Here is a 22,087-nt window from a genome sequence, read left to right as displayed (position 1 = left end):
ATGCCTTCTGTGACATCGTGCTTGTAACCTATTGGATTATTAGACTAAATATTGTAGTCTAAATGTCTTCACTAAAAGTTTTTGTCGGCATTACTGTACACTGCTATTTATGCTAGTACACACTGTACCAAAATGAAATAAAATGTTTCATTTGTTACTTTTGCATCTTCTCCCTCCTTTCTTGAATGCATGCTTTAAACACTAAAATATATAGTGGAAACACACACACACATACACACACACCTAGGCTTCATGTAAATTTCTAAGTAACATATAAATTTTTAAGTAACAAAAATCTCTTTTATGCTTTGTTTGTAGATGTGACTTTACTGCCTAGTCAAGCTTTAACCTACCGAACTCTGGGAGGCATCCTGGATTTCTACGTGGTCATGGGGCCGACGCCTGAGATGGTGGTGCAGGAGTACACTCAAGTAAGTCTTCTTGGACTTGTGGTTTGTTTGTGCCTGTGTGCACCTGTGTGTTTTGTGTCTGGCCCTGGGCCGCTGTTGATGGACTGCAGCAGCTGTGACTTCTTTGCTTCATTGCGCTCTCTCATTTAGCCAATCTAAACACACATATGCACACACACACACACACAGTGATACACACACACAGACACAAATAGTCAAACAAACACTTTATGGACACTGTCCCGTTTTCCTGCAAAACAACTTTTGCCTGTGCTTAACTGTTTTGGTTTCCTTGTTTGCTTTCTTCTGAACAGTTGATTGGACGACCTGTTCTACCTGCCTATTGGTCCCTTGGGTTCCAGCTCTGTCGCTATGGTTACACGAATGACAAGGAAATAGAAACGCTATACACAGAAATGAAGACAGCTGGTATCCCCTATGTAAGTTCCTGGTGAAAGATTTTTTTTTTGAGATGTCTGAAATCACCATAAGAACAGCACCAAACCAGCAAACTAAATGCAGTTCAGAAAATATCATTCAAAGAAAGTTCGCACGAGTATAGTCGTATATTTGTTTATATTAAACACAAGACTTTTTTTTGACTTTTTTAAAAAAAGTTTATTTAACATAACATGTGAGAAACAGAAAAAGTATGTTCGTAAGATCCTTCCAAAGGAAGCAAGATAGGTTGACACGTAGAATTTTCCTCAGGAAATAAATTATGAAAATAATCTTATTATACACCAAAAAACACATACAAAATAATAACAAAAAAGCGGAAGAAGGAGAATAAATTAAGAAAGATATTTAAAAAAACTGATCTGTTCCAGATGTCCAATAAACAGTAGGCAAAATACCTACATCACTTGAATACTGGTAGCACTGTGGGTTTGCTACACCATAGTATCATTTTACCTCATTTTGGTCTCCTTACATACACTGATGTGGTTCTGTAATTTGGATTTATTGGTAAATAGAACTTCTTTCCAATTATCCACAGTGCAATTTCAGTATGATTTAGTCCATCTTGAGTGTTTGACCTTTTTTCTCTCTTGAGAAATGGTTGGAGATTGCTACTTATCCTCTGAGACCATTACTAGACCGCGTTCGTTTGACAGTAGCGCTGCTGATTGAAGTTCTGCCTTCTTTATCTAGCAAATCCTTTATCTGTGGTGAAGATGCTTTTTTTGTTTCTTATAGAACAAACCTGCCTAATGCTTTGGATCCAAGTGATCCTGTTTCTTCAAAGAGTGCTTTGCCCCTTTCTCTACAGTCAAACTATTATGTTCTGACAATATTTGACAATATATTTTGAAATCTAAGACAATCCCATATTTATTTATTTAGATTGGTGAACAATAATTGTACGTTTCTTAACTTCTTTCTCTGATAAATTAAAAAATTCACCTGCCAACCAAACCCCTCCTCCTGAGCAAGTGAAACAACTTAAGGAACTCTGTCTACAGGACACAATGCTTATACTCCCTATAAAACATGTGGCTCAATTACATAGCAGTATATTTGTCTGCTTTTGTCTGATTTCATTCAGTCAGTGCAACTGCACAAGGAATTATTTCATTGGCTTCATCTGGACAAATGCAACCTGAAAGCTTATCCATTGTAGGTTGTATAGTGCAGAGCCATACACTCAGTGGAATAGACATAACTAAACCCAACACAGTATCTAGCTATGTTTTTGCAGTATAATGATTGTATGTGGCCTGTAACTGAATTACATGAAATTGGGTTTTCGGGAGAAGAAAAATGGAGACGTGGACTTTGTGGATTACACTGGGTACATCCAGTTTAACCTAATCAAATGTGACCTATAATTTTATTTGAAATTCAATCAATTGTATGTTTCACAGCCTCTAGACATTTCCAGTTTGTACTACACATTTCCTCACAGTGAAAACTGAAGTGCATATTAGGGTAACATTTTGGCCAAAGATGTCCTGTGAGGAAACAGGCCAGAACCGAATCCTCTTCATTATGCAGAACAGAACACAAGACTTTCCATCAATAATCAAGTGATCCCCAGAATATGCTTTCACAAAGCCCTAACCTGCAAGAAGCTGACACCAACCAAAAAGATTCCTGCATCATTAGGTGGAATGAAGGATTGCAGAAAATTCAGATACTTAAAAATGCTACACATCAGCTAGCTTTATACACGAGCCAGCTTTAATCTTCCACAGACATTTTAGGCAACCAAAGCAGATCAAGTGTCACTTTCATTGTAAGAAATGAGACCCAGAAACAAATAAAACTCTCACGTCCCCTACATCCCATGTGTAGCATGCATTATAAGATTAGCGACATATTTATCTGCTACAGCCCAGCATATGACACCTGTGTATGAAAAGTTATCAGTTGTTATTATCATTATTTATTAATTATTGTTATTATTATCATTTGTTTCCAAAGTGTTTTAGCTGTTTAGAGGTTTAGTAAGAAATGTGTTTTTAACAGCTTTAATTTAAACGTAATTGTATCTACTAACTCTGTACACAAAAATGAACACGCAACAAAATGTTAGTTTAAAATTTCATTTAAGCTTCAATTGGCATCTTTTGCAGGATGTGCAGTATGCAGACATTGACTACATGGAGCGCCAGCTTAACTTTGTCCTGGACAAAGACTTTCGAGGACTGCCTGCCCTGGTTGATAGCATGAGAGGCGAGGGCATGAGGTTCATCTTCATTCTGGTAATGAGATATTGAGATCTTTACATTGAAGTAATGCTTAATCATTAGCAACCACAAGGCAGATGTAAATACAATAAAAAATTGATTGACTCTAATGTCAAATGTAGTGTAATTTCCATTTTATAAAGGATACATGTTACTGAAAATCTGCATTCTCTCATGTACTGAATACACAAGACTTGTGCATTTCCAATTCCAGGATCCCGCCATCTCAGGTAATGAGACCCAGCCCTATCCAGCTTTTGAGAGAGGGATAGCAGCAGATGTTTTCATCAAATGGCCCCAAACCATCAGTGATGACATTGTGTGGGGGAAGGTAAGAAGGAATGAATCTTCACAAAAAGTTAAACAATATATACTTCAGGATTTGCTGTGTTGAAAAAGAGAGATTTTGCATGTTGTGTAGCAATCATTTGTGCTATCATTATTATTATTATATTTATATTATAACTGTTACAGGTGTGGCCTGATTATCCCAATGTCACTGTAGATGAAAGTCTGGACTGGGATACTCAAGTAGAGGTACAATATTTTCCGTATTCCATATATATGTGTGTGTATATATATGTATATGTATGTGTAGAGAGACAGAGAGAGAGACATTAATCATTACTGGGCTCTTTCAGTTTTCATAATTTCATTTTCTTCTAATCTCCAGCTCTATAGGTCATACACCGCATTTCCAGACTTTTTCCGGAACCAAACGGCAGATTGGTGGCACACAGAAATTAAAGATTTCTATGAGAATACCATGAAGTTTGATGGTATTTGGATCGTGAGTGTCCTGAAATAGAAAATCCAATAAAGGCACCTTGTTTCTGTTTACCACTGATTCTACCTGATTTTCTTTTCAGTTCCATCATCTATACTTTATGTTTTTTGAAGGACATGAATGAGCCTGCAAGTTTTGTCCATGGCACAGTTGGAGGAAAGTGTCTTGGTGATCCAGTTCTAGAAAATCCGCCATATATGCCACGTAAGACAGACTACTGTATTTGTTTACCATGAGAAATAATTAGGTTATTTAACAATATCAACATAAGCAGTGTGTGTGTGTGTGTGTGTGTGCGTGTGTGTGTGTGTGTGTGTGTGCGTATTTTGCAGCCTTGGAGTCAAAACATCTTGGTTTAAACCATAAGACTCTGTGTATGAACAGTGAACAGATACTCAGTGATGGAAGAAGAGTCAGACACTATGATGTCCATAGCCTCTACGGCTGGTCCCACTCCAAGCCTACCTATGAGTAAGTATATATGCGTTTGTATGTGTGCCATATGTGCCTGTTTGTGTGTGTGGTTTTATGTGTATTTTATATATGTGCTTTTGTGTATTGCTGTTTTCTTTCCTGCCAGCTTCAGTAGCTGCTATACGGTATTGTTTTATATATAACAAGTGCATTTTTCGCCTACAAAAACACAGTTCTTTTCATTTTATTTTAACATGAAAGCATAAGCTATCCATGTAACTCAACAAATATGAGAGCTGCTCAGGTTTTATGACATAATAATCACAACATCCAGGCCATTTCACCCGAGAAATGTAAATCATCCCAAAGAAATGCTGATGTTGATGATGAATCTAAATCAGAAACCCAGACATGGAAGGTAAAACACTGATATCTTAAAGCTAGAAAAGTATTTAAAAAGACACTACTAATTTACATATAAATACATATTAGCCACCCAGCTTAATCATTTCCAGCGATTAAGAACCCTGGAATATACTTTCTATGTGTTTGGTTCATGAGCGACTTTTTGTCTTTAAATATATTATCACCCCCTGCTGGTAATGCAGCTTCTGCAGAGGCAAAGTGTGAAATCGACATACAGAATTGGTGTTTCTATGACACGTTTTGTGATATTGGGTTGTTTATTTCCATATCCATTTATTTCCAAATTTCTGTGTCCTTCTTTCCACAGTGCCCTTCTGGGTGTGACAGGTAAAAGAGGCATAGTGGTCACCAGGTCCACCTACCCCTCTAGTGGAAAATGGGTTGGACATTGGCTTGGAGACAACAATTCTAGTTGGGATCAGCTTTACAAATCCATTATAGGTACATACAGATATACATTTTAATTGTTTTCTTTAAGATAAAACTTGTTATTCATAATTAATGGTATTCAACAATAATTATTTGGGTCTTTTTTACTTAGAGAAAAAAGTGACAAAAAACCCAAAACAAAAGAAAAAATACAAATCCACAACTTTCCATATTCCTTTCTTCTACAGGTATGATGGAGTTCAGTCTGTTTGGCATCTCTTACGTAAGTATCATCATCTGTCCGGCTTTTGACAAGATGTAATCTTATTGAGCGATCTTGCCCTCGCTAAATAGATTACAGTAGCTTGAATTATGTTATTTTGTTTGCTTGACCCATTTGATCAAAGGACATTGTGAAATACAACGCGAAGCATGTGACTAGAAGCCCCACCTCAATAAAATTCCCATGTATTACTCCGTCAGGACATGTTATTAAATTAGCAGTCCTGAATGAATCTTACATTTTATATTGTTGTCCTGGCTCTCTCTGTCTTTACTTGTTTGCTTCTTTCTCTTTGCGCCTCCTCTCCCCTCGCATATTGTCTTTCTGTCTTTTCTCCCTTCTGTCCATCCAATAATAGTTATAAACTGACACCTTATTGATTCTTAATTGAAGACTCATTTGCATGTGTCCAGCCCAGCTGCAAGGTTATACGATGGAAAGACATCTCAGAAACACGATGATTGCAAAATAAATAAACTAAAATACCATGACCCCAGTTCCTGTAGATCAGAAGTTGTTCTTTGTAGATACACCTGCTCTTTGATACACATGTTTCTTCTTTCTGTCTATCTCCATCTCCTCACACACACATTGATAAACTCAGACTCTTTGTCTCTTTCAGACTGGGGCAGACATATGCGGGTTCTTTAATCCAGCTGAATATGAGATGTGTCTTCGTTGGTCACACCTGGGTGCCTTCTATCCATACTCACGCAACCACAATGGCAAGGGTAACCCGGTGAGTGAATTAAAAATAAACTTTTGTAGACTCAAGAGAATATATAAAAAATTTTTATATATGGACTTGGTGTCTTTCTTACGGAAGAGGATTAGGGTCACAGAAAAAAAAAAAGTGTGTATGTTTTTTTTCTTCTTTTCCAGAATTCTGAGAAAAAAAGTCAGAATTCTGACTTTAATCTCTGAATTTTGACTTTTTTTCTCAGAATTCTGGAAAAGAAGAAAAAGAAAGACGTACCCACTTTTTTTTTCGGAAGGCGCCCTAATCCTCTTCCGTACTTTCTTCCTCGCGGTCTTTGTTTTTTTTTTTAATCATACTTTTTCGTTTCGTAAAGTGAAGTTATGCCCAGGAGTCCAAGAACAATTTTTTTTTAAACCACTGAATAAAAGCACATAAAATGTCCTTAAACACACTTCAGAAGATACAGCATCGGCTACTTATATGAGTATATAAGAGCAAAAACAAGCTTAAATGTCACCAGTGCAGTGTATATGTAAAATATAATGTTGTTGTAATGATTTAAATATACATCAATACATTTTTGTTCAACTTTTAAATTGCATTTGTAAAAATTCATCTGGGGGAAAAAATATCAGCAATTCCACGAAAACTGTGACATTGTATATTTCAAAAGTAGTCATGTTTTTATATTCATGAAATCTTGTAACTTGCATTTGCCTAAGATTAAACTTCACAACATTCAGCTCCGAATGTTGGATGAAGGTTATGAGCTGCTTCTTCTGGCCTTAAATGACACAAATCAAGGTGCTCACTACATCTGAATTCTCCTATAGCCAGCATGTGTTTGTGTTCTGAAAATATGGGGTCAAATTCTACTGATATATTACGAACACATACCAGCTTTTGTGCAAACTAAGTTACTTCCTATTTCCTTTGCCATCTCTTTCTTAATCTCTGTTTGACATACGTGCACACCCACACAAACACACAGAAGGATAGACCTGTTCGGCGGTGTTGTGTTGGTGGCATTCATTCAAGCGCTGACCTTTAAAAGCGTTGGAACACATCTGAGAAATCCAATAATGCCCGTCCGGAGATCGATCCCACCAGGCGAAATTTCTCTGCACTACAGTCTGCAATACTAGACAGGACACAGTTGTGTATGTATATGTGGGCGTGTGTTTGTGTGTGTGGGTCAGTGCCTGTGCTTTTTAACAACATGGAGTGGGGATATAATTGAATTCTCAAGGTGATCTGGGCACCACTGCACACCACCTAACCTCCACACACACATGCACGCCATGCCATGATACCAATCGTTTAATAATGGGTTGCAAATGGATGTTTAAACATGGGTAAAACTGGCAGAAAAAAAAGTACTCACGCGGCAGGATTGGGTAGCTCAAAATGACAATTTCAGAGGAAGCTGTAAAGTCAGAGAGAGAAAAAGTCAGAGGTATTAGGAGAGAACTGATGAGCATGCACACTGTGTATTTATAGCAACCTGGAGAAAAAAAACACACAAAAAAACAGAAGACCTGTCAGGGAAAATACTGACATGCAAAAAAAAGAGAAGGAAGAGCAGAGGAAGTCATATGCTTTGAGAGAAAGCAAGACAAACTATGGATAAATCAGTGGTGATGTACACAAGATGACAATTGAGTAAGTTAAATGGCCTTGACACAGGCTAGTAATAATGATGTGAGAGGTGGGAAAAGATAAAAAAAAAAAAGAAAAGAAAAAGAAACTATTTACCACTTTTGAAGTACAAATCTGAAAAGGAATGTATTGAATGAGAGTAAAATGTCGCTTTTATCTAGCACAGCCAGATAAAAGCCATGCAATCATCAGGCAGTTAGTGACTGCAACATCAAGTCTGCTTAACAAGCCACTTGACAACGAAGTATGTAACAGCACAAACCAGACTGGAGGGTATCCAAGGTCAGAAACAGGGGAGACAGAAAGAGAGAGGAGAGTTTTTGCAGAGTCATTCCCAGAGCTCCGTCACACCTAGTGTCTCTTTGCCCTCAGACAACTTTCAGTGTTGACCTCTAGATAATTTTCACCACACTAGCAATATACTGCCATGTCCACAGTGATATCAGAACAAAATTAATTAAACAAGAGACATTCTCGACCAAGCCTTGCTTGAGCAGGGCAGTTATATTGGAGTCATGTATATTGTTATTCACCCAAAGGGACATGTTACTCTTCATCTAAATATATTTTCTTTTTCTGATATGAGCTATGCAAAACAGAAACTCAGATGTTTATTAGATAAGGTGAGGGGGTAGATTCGAGACAGATAAAATGAAAAGAATGACCATATACTGAGGAGGATATAAGAATGGGTAATGCAGCCAAACAGATAGCATCTTTATTTTCCTTGAAGGAGCGCATGTCTTGCCTTTTTCCTTTTGCATTTTGCCTCTATAAATTATATCAATTCATAACATATGGGCCCCACTTTTCTTGCACATCTCCATCAATCCCATCTCTCGCTTTCTATGAATGAAAATTCTACCTTGAAGGTTTTGCAGAAAGTGGTATAACTGTCAGGACATGCAATATATGTGTGGTGTGATGTTAGAATGTATGAAACAAGTTTGGGGATATTTTTATGTTGGTTATTGTAATTCTTATGTGCTTTTGTTTAAAATTTTTGGCCTTTTTTTTTTTTTTTTTTTACAAATTGTGTTTCAATATTGGCATCCCCTAAATTCATAATCAAAGAGTTTGGGTTGCTTTAGGTACAAGTGTAAGAGCTTTAGAAAAAGATGACTGAACCATGTTTTTGAAATTGTTTCACCTTGCATCCTAGAGCCTTCTTCAGTTCTACAACCAAAAGGTGGAGAGTCCCAGGTATTTAAACCCAAACTAGGGTTTAAATATCTAGGACTGCTATTTGGTAACTGTTAACCTGAATATATTGTGATGATGTTTAGACAGATTAACACGTGCTGATAAGCTTCTAAAGTACTTAGAGTAATATAATGTATACACAAACATACACAGCACACTGTAACAGAGAGCAGGAAAACAGCATAAGAATCAACAACCAAACTAAGTTTCTGTATCTTTTTGAGTCTTCCAGTGCACGACCCAGACACACAGCCATATAAGCTTCTAGATAATCCAGATAGCAAAAATCCACACAACTGTGAAACACTGTAGCCAGTGATTGATGGGGTGCTGTGTCTCTTTGTCAATGTTTGCCAGTGGTTAACAACTCATTGCTGTACGAGATCAACAGGCTAATTCAACACGCATTTGTGTTTTTAATTTCTTTCAAAAGGCGACGCATATCGACTTGCTAAGCGCAAAAACAATATATTTGTCTGTTTGCCGTAGACAAACATAGACACAGACAGTTACATTTAAGAAGATGAAAAAAAAATCAGATCCAACTTGATCCTAAAAGTTTATTAAAGGGAAAAAAATGCCTTGAAAATTTGGTAAATGGTGATTGGTGTATTCATTCATGTGCTGTTAGGTTCTGTATTTAGTTACCACTGTCCAACAGTTTTTTTAAAAAAATACAAATTTTGTTAATATCATGTTTGATGGTTTGGTTTTTTTTTCTTTTAGAGGCAAGATCCTGTTTCTTGGGATGCGGCATTCGCCACTGCAACCCGGGATGTTCTGAACATCCGTTACACCCTCCTGCCCTATCTGTACACTCTGATGTTTGAGGCACATACGAAAGGAAGCACAGTGATCAGACCACTTTTACACGAGTAAGTGTAAACCGACAAAACACAAGGCTCTTATCTTTGATGATAATTTTTGGGGCGATTTAGCATTACATTTAGTCACTTTATCAAATAATTGAGTTATTACCAGCATGGATCTTTCATCCTGATCACTGGCAAGATGACCTGATTTTATACTACACTGCTTCTCATTAGAGAGCAGTGTGCAACGTAACATGAAGAAGTTTCTGAATTTAATAAAAGGAAACTTTCTCTTTAGTGTACAACATGTTTTCAACCCCAGTATCTTTTAATGACCGACAACACAAGTTATATCATGTTTCTAAAAGAAGGCTTTCACAATTGGCTACAAATGCTAAGTTAAATGGGAGATAAAACTGACTTTAACTGAATGTCAATGAATTTTGTAGTGAGGTAAGGTTGCTTTGAGAAATGGGCTCTTGAGAATAACTTGAACTGGTAAGAAAATTAGAGTTGTATTTCTTGCCACAACAGCTGCCTTTAAAAAACCCTCTGAACAAGGCAATGTGACTGTGTAGTGTAGAGGCCAAGCATAGATGACTGTGGCTGCACTTGGCAGCTCCCAAATGTGAATGTGTGAAATTGTTTGAAGAAGAAGACATATTTATTCATTTTAAGACTCTTATAAAGTCACAGATGGTATTTAAAGAGCTGGCACGGTGAGTCTGCAGGGTTAATTGGCTTGCATCTGCAAACCGTTGAATTCTGAATGAGTACTTGAATAGTCATCTGGGTTGAGGACGCATAAGAGAGCAGTGGTAACATTTCTTTCAGTCATGTTTAATGGCCTCTGTGGTTGTATGTTGTAGGTTTGTGGATGATAAAACTACATGGGAAATCTACAGACAGTTCCTGTGGGGACCTGCCCTGCTCATCAGCCCTGCACTGGACCCAGTATGGTGCAACATGTGCACATGTTTTGTATTGTTTTTATTTTTATAGCTTTAAGGTTGGCTCTGATTTTCTTTAACTGATTTTTTGACAGGGAGTCACAACTGTAAGAGGATATATTCCTAAAGGCCGCTGGTATGACTTTCACACTGTAAGTACTTGTTCGTAACAACAGTAAAGTATTTGGTGTCAAAGTTCTTGCAGAATGCTGTGAACTAAAAGGTGCCTCTGTTTTACTGACTTAACAATTTTAACAGGCTAAACTAAAAACTACAACAAACATTCACCTGACAGTAAATACAGTATGACAACACCATCACGGAGCTACAGCTTAGCCACTACAGGGAGCACCTTAATAACAAAAACCTACTCTGCGGGGCTAAGGGAGTCCCATCTGTTAAACAGCATTACAACCCCTTGTCACTATGCGCACATACTAACACATTTCCACATATGCTAGTCTGTGCTTTTAGTCTCTACCCTACCGATGCAAAGGACCTGTTGAATTAAATTAATCAAAGATAATAACCTGTAGTATTTCTAGTACTTTAATAGTATGTAATTATTTCTTTCATCAGGCCAAAGATGTTGGAGTGCGTGCCACAATGGTTGACATGCCAACACCCTTGAATCATATTAACCTTCACGTCAGAGGAGGATATATCTTACCCTGGCAGAAACCAGAGAACACTACATATTACAGGTAAGTGAGCATACATTATGACTGATACATCTTGAGAGTTTGCAGCTACAGGTCAGCATCCTGTGTGTAGTATGACTTGTGTGTGCACGCGTGTGTGTGTGTGGGGCTTAGTGCCTGTGCAGAAATGCAGAACGGAGCACATATCACTTGTGTGTTTGAATGAGAATGAAAGAGAGAGAGACAGTCAGAGGGCGATGACTGTTCCAGCAGGAAAGAGGTCAGATGGATCCCCTCAGCAGGAATATATTTGTTCTCAGCAGCAGGTATAAATAGACATTGTCCTCTATTACAACAAATCTATTACAACCCTTTCTGCCCCTTTTGGTTTAGTCGGAAGAATCCTTTAGGACTGATCGTTGCTCTGAGTGACACTGGAACTGCCAAGGGATCATTCTTCTGGGACAATGGTGAAGGAATAGGTAAGCAAAAGGTTACTTTTGAACACGTACACCCACCAAAACAGCAAATACTGTATGTGTTCATGGAGTCATAAATTCATGAATAGTAAAATGACTCACTAGAATTCAATTTTTTTCTCTCTCTTGTTTCCTTTTGTTTTTTGTGGAGTTGCCATTAATAATAGCCATAAATAAGAGTTAGCATAAGAAATGCAATCACCAGACTAGCAGTTTTTTTCCAGGCATTAATAGCTTCACTGTCTAGTGAGGCTGTAGCAGGCCTGAAGTGGACCCAAATGCAGAAACTCGTGCATGGAAAAATAAACTTTATTAGCAGCTTTTTCTAGCAAATAAAGCTGCTAAACTTTATTTAGCAGCTTTATTTGCTAGAAAAATCATTCATAGTATAACTTACAGAAAACAAATTAAAAATCTAGAACATAAAACTATGAACAAAATACTGGGAAACTAGAAGCACGGAAAAACCAAAACCAGAACCAGAAACGCAGGGAGACTTACAACACATGAGGGGGTACGATACAACAAAGGAAAACACAGGGCTTAAATATACAAGGGACTAATGCAGGAATGAGAAACAGGAGGGAAATACAGCCAGGACTAATAAGACATAAGGAGACAACAGGGTGCAAAGGTAGATACACTGACATAGGACATGGGACCGTCAAAATAAAACAGGAAATGACATGAACATTGAACCAGGACACTAAACACAACACCAGGAACACAAGGCAGGCACAGAGACTAAAAAACACAGAGGTGCTAAAGAATAACTAAGGAACACGAAATACAAACGACTAAACCACAAAAAGCCCACAAAATCCCAGAACATAGAATAAACAAAACCCGACTCCAGACCATGACATTCACATGAATATCATGGTACAGGAAGAGCAGTAGAACATTTTAGGTATTTGTATCACAGTTTCTAATCGTACTTACAACCCCGTAACCAGATACGTTTTCAAACAGGAAAATCCTGTTTCATTCTTATCTTGAAATTTACATTTTCTGTTTTTTATTTATGGGTTTAAATCACCTATTTCAAAGACTGATATCAATACCACAAAAGACAGAAGTGGATCAACGGCCAGTGCTTGATGCTTTTTAGTGGATGACAGCTGCTAAGTTGGTGTGCAAACAAAAAAGATCAAGCTTGTCGACGTTGTATGATAAGAATAACAGGCTTGTTGTTTAAATTAAAAGATGTGCACTGATTAATGAAAGATACAGAACATTTTGGAAAATTAGAAAATCTGAATCCACTAATGGCTTTTCATCCCAGTGTGTGTTAAACTCCTGCGCAGTTAGTTATTCAGTGAAAGTAATTCTGCTACTTTCACTGAATATGAAATTCAGTATGGATTTTATCAGAAAGACACACTGAGCTACAACACGTCTATCTCTACTTCCTCGCTTGTTCTCAGACATGCATATTTACACATACACGAACAGAATCAGTCTCAGAAGTGCTTCTGTGAGAAGATGCACTCGTCTGTGCACGGTCTGTTTGTGTTGGGACAAAGGAGAGAAAGGCAGATAGTAAGCAAGTGAGGAATGCATAGAAGGGGAGTGACAGAAACCATTACAGTAATTCCCTGTGTCGCAGCCTAGAGATATGCTCTCCATCACTCCTCTTTTATCTGGTCCCTTGCTTCTCTCTTCTGCGTCTCCCTGTCTGTCTGCCATGTAGCCTTCCTATGTCTTGCTTGCTTGCTTGCTGCCTCTCAGCGTATCGCTTTCTTACCTGTACTATCTACTTTTCTGCTTGTTTCGGCTTCCGCATTTTTAAGTTTTACCTCAGAGGTTTAGCTATTCACTCCGCTGTCTGTCAGGTCGGTCCAGCTGCAGCACTCATTGTGCTACTCTGTCATCCACTGGTGTTCTCTCGTGTATTCAACTGGTTTTACTTTCAAGCATTAATACCACCTATGTATATTTAAGTGGCATAGCCAACTGTTTATTTTACTTAATTATTGGGTTTTTAAAGGTGATTATTTACTTGCCCTTTAAGTAATATTAATATGAACTTAAACCTTGATCAACACAAATTTTTATGCATCCCTTATTTGTCGCTGCATCACTCAGTGCATATTCACATACTCTGCATACCCTCCATGCCTCTGCTCTGAATGTAATTCACTCCTGTTTCTCTCCTCAGACACAGTGGAGAACAAAAAATATCTTCATGTCACATTTTCAGTGGAGTCGGTGAGTTCAATGGCCAAATACAAGCCATACTTCTTTTTTTCCCCCATTATCATCATTATTACTATTAATGCAGCAAGACAAGCATATCAGCTGATACCTTAGCATTTAAAAAGGCTGTGGTGGTGTGTGTGGCTGTGGTCAACATAATTTTGATCAGGTGCAAGGCTTTTGTTGTGCATGAAGCCTCATTAGAATTCTGTGGCCTAAAATTAACATGCTTAGACAGAAGAGCCTGAAGTTGAGTGGATATGTTAATGCAGATTTCGGTGTGTTTCTGGCATTACAAATGATTTAATAATCCTGCCTTTTTAAGGCAACCTCTAATGTAGAACAAAACATTTTTAGGGATTTATGTGGAAAGAAACAAACTAACTAACAGAAACAAACAAAAAAAGTCCCAAATAATCAGACAAATAGTTCCCAAAGGTATTAGGACAAACCTATTATCTACCTTGTATAAAACCTCTAACCAGTAAGTACACTGTCTCCAGCCTCACAAATCAGAATTATGATGAAATGCAAACCTTCTGACTCACAACTCAATCCGGTTTTGAAGTGCATTTTAAACAGGTTTTCTGACTCTCTATTAGCTCTCATGTTTCTTGAGACTTTCTGTTTTAAAGTCTATATGCTGATGAACATGAACAGCTATATGCTTTCTGTTTGATTTCCTCTTGCTGTTTTGGGGAAATCAGAAAGGAACATGCAATACTCCAGAAAGGTCACATGCAGTCCTTTAGTTTATACACTTTAAATACTTTATTTACCTAAAGTCCAGGATCAACCAGGATCATGTCTTTGAAGTTAGGAAGGATAACAGAGTAAAGTCATGCAGGCGCAGGAAGAGCATGTAAGGACTTATTCCTTGAATTTTGGTCTGAGACAACAGTGCCAACCCTGGCAACACCATGCCACCATGCATAAACAACTATCAAGCTTATTGAGTGAAGTGGATGAACGAGTTTTGTCCACTGACGTGAACACATTCTCAAAACAAACCCCTAAAGGATGTGTTATCTATAAGGAACAAGATAGTAAAGGATTCACTTGTGATTCTGATGAAGTTTTACAAAATTGAATTCAAATTTGGCACCAGCAACAGAGTTGCCTCATTGGTGTCTTTTGGGGTAAATTTTAAAATATTGCTACTATGTAAGGATCATATCCTTCTGCAAAAGGTATTTCAGTTAGTTGAAAAAAAGAAAGAAAGGTGGCCTATGTGTTATGGCAAAGTTTGTTTGGTAACAACTTAATAGCAGTTCAGGTCGGACATGTTAAAAACTCCCAAATAGCTAGGACCAGTGGGAATAACCCAGCCACATTTGCCTCTTTGCCAGGCAAAGACCCAAAGGCACACATTAATACACACATCTAAACCCAAACACACACATATATGCAAAACCCTACAGCATACACTTAAAGCTACCGTGGCCAAACATCTGTGGCTGTCCTCTGCCTACAATCAGGCTCAATTCAAAGCAATTTCACACAGCGATAAAACAGGCACTGCCTGACAGCCAAAGAGGGAGAGAGAGGAAGTGTGTGTGTGTGTGTGTGTGTGTGTGTACGTATTTTGTGTGTGCACACATGCGTATGTAAGTGACTGTGGGGATGTATGTATGTGCGAACAGGCAGATGTGAGAAGATGAGGATAAGTTGAGCAATGAGGCCAGAAGCAGCCTGGCAGATTAGCAGATCGTATGCCATTTTGGATGTCTATCTGAATGTAGATGTGTATGTGTGTGTATGTATGTGTGTGTGTATTCGTATATGTGTGTTCTCTTAGCTCTGTATGAGTGTTGGACCTCAGTACAGCTAAAAGGAATCAGAGTAAACAACATTACCTGTTGGATATAAAACTATAGGACTAAAAATAGAACTATATAAGGAAGAGATTCAAATAGTAAATCTCACTCACTGAAAAGATGAAGCAAAAAATAAACAATAATGCATTACTGGGTAAACTTCATGACTCAGCTTAAACATTTTTCCAGCAAAGTGAATATGAAGTTCATGATTGTTGTTATCTGTCCTGTCATGCAATTCCTATAACAATACATATATTCCCATAACACAACAAAATGACATTGTGTTTTGTACATATACATATATATGATTCCCCTTAACGCCTCCTCTTTGTCTTCATCACTTTCAATTTTAGAACACTTTGACCAATGATGTGGGAACATCTGGCCTGGATGCTGCAGATTATTTGAAGCTGGGTGTGGTGAGGATTTGGGGCGTGGGAACTGAGATCACAGAGGTTACCATAACTTTAAATGGAGGCCCTGAGCCACTAACCCCACAGCACAACCTTGAATCACAGGTCAGTACATTTCTGGAACACTTAATTCAATTATGGTTAATGCCAATGTCTAAATATTGTGTATATCTACATTAAAATAAAATTAATCAAGTATTATTCACTAAATTACAGATGACCGTATAAAACCTAAACTGCATATAGGAAATGGTCTATCACCACAAAAGCTCCTAACATAAATTAAATGTTGAAATGAATGTTGTGATGTTCAAAAATGGGCGTTGGTGCTCTGTAGGCAAGCCAGAGGTTCATGGTCAATAAAGTTCAACCACAGAAGGAGGGTGTGTACCAAAACATGACATGAAACACAGATTTTCTAAAGCCTTAAGATACTCAAAATAAAAGTATAAATAATGGCAATAAAGTTCTCAGAATCCAAATACCCAAATTGTAAATAAGAAAGCAGAGTTTAGGTCATGTGTAAAGATCTAAAGCTGTTTTGCAGTGCTACATTGGTTTGAGGTGGGAAATGAAAAAAAGGAATTAATAGTCCAAGAGGATTGCATGTATTCCCTCTCCTCATTTGGCTTATGATAAAATATTTCTGTCAAGGTTGTGTACTGTACTCAGTGCACTTATCAGAAGCATGAAAATGATAGCTACTGCAGCTCCATAAATAATGGTAGATGAAAAAGCTGTACATTTATACTGTTCTTGAGAAGATGGACAGGGAGAAGCCAGACGAGAGGGCAAGAATTGCAGATGAAGAAAGTCAGAATGACAGAGGACTCAGTGTTTGTGTGTGTTGGGGATGCAAGGATGGGTTACGAATACTGAAAAGACAGAAAGATGGTTCATCTGTAGAAGGAAGGGAAGGACAGGCAGTACTGGTGGAGAGAGGGAGAATGCATCACTGTAACTAGATGGAGGGAAAAAATAGAGGTGAAAGAGATAAACGTGAAGAATGAAGGATGTGTGGGGGTGGGGGAGAAAAAGGGCAGCGAGGAACAAGAGAAACGGAATGAGCATGACACAGTATGTGCATGGTAATAAGTAGTTTTTCAGCATGAGACAATCCATTTATCTTCTTAAGTGTTGTCTGATGGGGTAACAACTTGAAAGAAATAGTAAGCAGCTGGTGCTGTGTCAGTTAAATACAGTGAGGTGGGAGAGCTATTTCTGTCTGGCACAGGACGAGATGTTTCATCTTGAAGACGTATAGGCCTGCTCTTACTGTCATGCACAAAACACATGTCTCAGCGTCAGCTTGTTTAACTTTACTGGAAAGATGTGCTGTGTATATATTAGAAAAACTGAATTATTAGCCTTTAGATCAGATCCAATTTATAGAACAGAACAGAAGGCAAGTGCTGTACATTCAACTCTTAAGTCCTGGATGATGTTTATTTAAAAAATAGTAAATGTGAGCCACCAATGAAGAAGTAAAACTGATGTCTCCTCTTGCTTTTACAGGAGCTGACCGTAGATATTACTGATCTGAATGTGGATGTGCATCAGACTTTTCAGTTAACATGGAAGACCAAGGCTTGAGTGCAGTATTTGTGTTCACTTGTTTAAAAAAAAAAGGGAAAAAAAAGAAGATATCTTAAAATAAGGGTCCATTAATTTAAACAAAGATGTGAAGAATACATATTGTTTTTGAACATGAAATGTGAAACCTCAGTGCCTCCCATCAACCTATAAAACCGAATAATGTTTTCCTTTTTACCGTTACACTGTGCCTTTAAAACAAATGTTTGATTTACTCTAAATAACTTCAGAACTTTATTGTCATTCAATATCCCAAAATGTGTGATACCGTAGAAAAAATAATGACTGCCAATCATGTCTATGGTAGGAATATCTTTTCTTGCAATCATGTATACATGCTGATTACTTTTAAGAAAATGAGAATAAGGTAATGTTAGGATCCAACTGCAATGAACTCTGTGCATCATATGCATGTCTGTTCCTGCAAATAAGATATGAATAAATCAGTGAATTAAAAACTGTGTTTGGTCTTCTTCTCCAGTTATCTGTGTCTCTGTTTTCATATTGGTCTTTTAATCCAGTTAATAATCCAGTTAAGAGAAAGTTATAATGACCCATATAATCAAACCTGCACAAAATCTTAGGAATGATGATTTTGATAGGTGCAAATGTGATGCATCATTGATGTTTTGTAGGTACTAAGAATTTAGTAATAGTAAATTAAGTTTCATTAACTCCAGTTTGTACTTTGCGCTTGTGTTATTGCCATTTAGTGCTGTGCTTTTGCCACTTGTATTTTTCACAGTAGATATGCGCAGACTTGTGCATGTATGGGTGTTTGTGTGGGTGTGCCAGCATCTATTTATAGCTCTCACCTGCAGCAAGCTGTCTACCTGTGCTTTGTCTCATCCCATTATTTTCCCATATAATGATACAGCCATCCATTATTCAGCCTGCAGTAAACCTAATGATGTCAATTTAGCCATGGGCACCTCAAATTGATTTCCACTCTAATCGCCACTCCACGGGAAGCAATGTGTTTGGAGGTTGCTGTAGAACGTTGTGTTTATGCGCTCATGTCCAAAAAGTTTAGAACTGTGATGAATCATTCTAAGCCCTGTATTCAGGTTAGCTATTGTTTTGAAAAGAGAATTTTTACACTTTGACTGTGAAAACATCCTTACCTTCAGTGCCTCTGGGACTAATTGAGCTGATGATCTGAAGAGGCATTCTTCCTGGATTCATACTGAAGTCATTACTGGTGTAAGAAAAAGAGATAAAGACTGTAGACTGTGAATGAGTTTGAAGTTTTGTATTCTTCACATTCCTGGTGGTTACTGGTTCCTTTTTTTTTTTTTACACATATATATTTTCTCTCTTATTTTGTCAAAGAAAGAAAGTTAATAATAAATTACCCCTGACACTACCATGTTTTGAATTTGTTGTGAATGAGACTTAAATGCTTTCTTTCTGTCAAACATTTGTAAAAATTGACAACAGCATTGGCGCAGATTTTCCTTTTCATCATTTCTGCTTTCCTGTAATTTCCAGCTCAATTTTGTTCTCATCATTCTGGTCAAATCTCTTGCCTGTCTTCTGTGAATCAATCAACCTCACTCCAGTTCTACATGGATGTAGCCCAAACTACATGTTTTAGTTGGCCACCAAAGTTTTCTTCTCTGTACCACACAGAGGCTTGTCGAATCAGTGTAGGTTAGAAAGATTTGGTTTTTTTTGCTCAATGTTAAAATTTCTAATGCTCAGAAAAAATCACTGCTGTCGCTTTTCTTTTGTTTTAATATAATCCCCGTAGTCAACCCATGTCAAGTACGGGTCTACTCAATATTTTAAAGAAGTGTTCCTTAGGCTTGAACGTCTCTCTCTGGGCCTGACCCACTAGATAAACATGGCAGGTTTCCTGTTCTCAAATATGTCATCACCCCTCTGGCCCAATCATTTTTACCCATCTTCTGTGAGCCAATCACCCTCTGTTCTGTGCTCTTTAAATCTCAGTGCTCAGTGCAGTATTTATGCAAGATACAATATACTCCAATAAAACCCTATTAGAATGTTCCAGATTCCTGAAATTTGAAAAAAAAAGGGGAAAATCTGATAAAAATTCAAAAAACCTAAATTTATCTTTAAAAAAAGCTATTGAAAGAGAGCTGTAACATAAGAAAATGTGCATAATCACGTTCATTTATTCCTCATTGTTGGAGATAGTCGATACAGCTAACCACGAGCCTGCTATAAGAGCAGTTAGTTATTAAGGTAACTGCCAGCCAAGATTAGGCTTAAGGGTCCTAAAAATTATAGTTTGCCTGTGATAAATAGTTGGATTACATTCACATTCAGACTTAAGTCAGTAAGTCTGACAATATTAGATGCCCGTCAGAGAAAGTTTAGGTAACACTGCCAAAACAGCAGTGCTTACACCACCAACAGAAAACTTCAGGATATCTTTGACAACTCTCCTGAATATCACTGCCATCAGTCATAAGTGAGCTTCACTGACTTATCGACCCGTATTGGAGCCCTTTCACAAATTTCTACATCTTCCTCTGGAGTAAATAGACAACTAATACTTCAGACACCCACCATTTTGAGAGCTGAGGTAAACAGTGGACTGACAAGCTACACTTACTACAGATGAAAAGTTGGAAGTGACTCAGATAAAAACACTAAATATTTATTTGACACATATCTGGGATTTTTGTTGTTGTTGTTTTTTATCCCTGAGTTATTTCTATATAAATATGGTGTGTAAAAAGTGTTTTTCTTATTTTATACACAAACAGTAAAAGAAACTTGCTGGCTGTCTATGGGTGTATAGCAGGGGTCTCCAACTCCAGGCCTCGAGGGCCGGTGTCCTGCAGGTTTTAGATGTGTTCTTGATCCAACACAGCTGATTCAAATGGCTAAATTACCTCCTCAACATGTCTTGAAGTTCTGCAGAGGCCTGGTAATGAACTAATCTTTTGTTTCAGGTGTGTTGACCCAGGGTGAGATCTAAAACCTGCAGGACACCGGCCCTCGAGGCCTGGAGTTTGAGACCCCTGGTGTATAGGGTACAGAGGGCTAAATGTCAAGCAGATGTTAGGTAAACAAAAAACTAGAGCTTATAGAATATATGTATTTTATGAACCACGAGGATTTAAATTTAAGGATTTAGAAATTTAAAAAAAATCTACATACAAAAAATAAAATAATTAAAATGCACTGCAATAAAAATTAATCTTTAAAATATATACAAAAAATATATACATAATTTTACATATATTTTTTAACAAAAAACATACATAGCATTCTCCATCAGTGTTCAAATAATTCAATTCTAGTTCCAGATTGTCAAAACATGATTTTCGCATGATTTTGTGTTAATTTCTTTCTAAAAAAAAAAAAACTAAATTAATGAGGCCCAACGCTTCTTATGGATAGTCGTCTTTTTCTCTGACTTTCTAAAAGAGAAGCCATCTTAGCAGAAAGCATGCCTTCAAGTAAGTTGCAGTAACAGAAATGTGTCTTTGTTCCTGGGGTGAATGACAGATACGACAGAGGCACAGATGGGTGATGGGGGTGGGGAGATGAAACAACATAAAAGACAGAGAGAAAACACTGTGGCAAAATCAAAGTCTGTCAAATGTGACAGGCGCGTGGGTGCGTACACGTGTGCTATTAACATGTTAGCAAATGGTGTCAATTATATATTTCATATCTTTATGCATATGCCATATTTGAACTATTAAGAGCTCTGCAAAATCACCTGTGAGGTGTTACAAAACCAGTAATAATGAAAGTCAAATCCATGAGCACATTTCTGTGACAGTCACATCAGAAAAACAGCAAGGTGCGTAAAATGTCACCTGTCACAATAAATTCATATGCTAATTTTTCAGGACAAGCTGAACCTTGAAAAATTAGAAATAGTTCATCTCTCATGGATTCGTAACGCCTTCCCCCCACAATCATATACACAGGCCTTAAAATGCAAATATAGAATATAGACTTGACCTTGTCCAACTTTTTTGCTCCCTTTTTTTCTTTCTTTCTTTCTCCCTTTCTTTCTTTTTTCTCCCACACGGTTTTTTCTGTCATACTTTCATCTGATGAAGACAAATAGTTTAGAGACAATGAAGCAGAACCCTACTGAACCAGGTCCTTACAGCCAGGCTCACCATTTGACACATGCAAGCACTCTCACTTACACACAAACACATAAAAATGTCACCTGTTTGACATGAGTAGTTTCACCCCTCACATTCGCTGATCTGTGGCTCATTTAGGGAAGTCATCTGC

The 22,087-nt window shown here is 37.5% G+C and overlaps 1 protein-coding gene across 1 annotated transcript in view; it reads left to right on the top strand.

The window, feature by feature from the left end:
- The window catches only part of si (sucrase-isomaltase), a 59,855-nt gene extending 41,568 nt beyond the window's left edge, over window positions 1-18,287 (top strand). Inside the window, exons 29-47 of the mRNA XM_084951189.1 lie at window positions 319-431; window positions 725-850; window positions 2,990-3,118; window positions 3,318-3,434; window positions 3,578-3,640; window positions 3,777-3,893; window positions 4,004-4,094; window positions 4,223-4,361; window positions 5,038-5,171; window positions 5,348-5,382; window positions 6,005-6,121; window positions 9,671-9,819; window positions 10,626-10,710; window positions 10,802-10,858; window positions 11,286-11,410; window positions 11,741-11,829; window positions 13,988-14,037; window positions 16,199-16,363; window positions 17,774-18,287. Coding sequence (XP_084807315.1) covers window positions 319-431; window positions 725-850; window positions 2,990-3,118; window positions 3,318-3,434; window positions 3,578-3,640; window positions 3,777-3,893; window positions 4,004-4,094; window positions 4,223-4,361; window positions 5,038-5,171; window positions 5,348-5,382; window positions 6,005-6,121; window positions 9,671-9,819; window positions 10,626-10,710; window positions 10,802-10,858; window positions 11,286-11,410; window positions 11,741-11,829; window positions 13,988-14,037; window positions 16,199-16,363; window positions 17,774-17,851 — 1,979 coding nt within the window. The 3' untranslated portion in view covers window positions 17,852-18,287. The remainder of the gene's footprint in view (window positions 1-318; window positions 432-724; window positions 851-2,989; window positions 3,119-3,317; window positions 3,435-3,577; window positions 3,641-3,776; window positions 3,894-4,003; window positions 4,095-4,222; window positions 4,362-5,037; window positions 5,172-5,347; window positions 5,383-6,004; window positions 6,122-9,670; window positions 9,820-10,625; window positions 10,711-10,801; window positions 10,859-11,285; window positions 11,411-11,740; window positions 11,830-13,987; window positions 14,038-16,198; window positions 16,364-17,773) is intronic.
- Window positions 18,288-22,087: the final 3,800 nt, after the last annotated feature.

The sequence above is a fragment of the Perissodus microlepis genome, chromosome 14, assembly GCF_051167445.1.
Source record: "Perissodus microlepis isolate ML-2025 ecotype Zambia chromosome 14, ASM5116744v1, whole genome shotgun sequence".
Lineage (NCBI taxonomy): Eukaryota > Metazoa > Chordata > Actinopteri > Cichliformes > Cichlidae > Perissodus > Perissodus microlepis.
The sequence above is the reverse complement of the archived record's forward strand: the minus strand, read 5'-3'. Positions and strand labels throughout refer to the sequence as shown.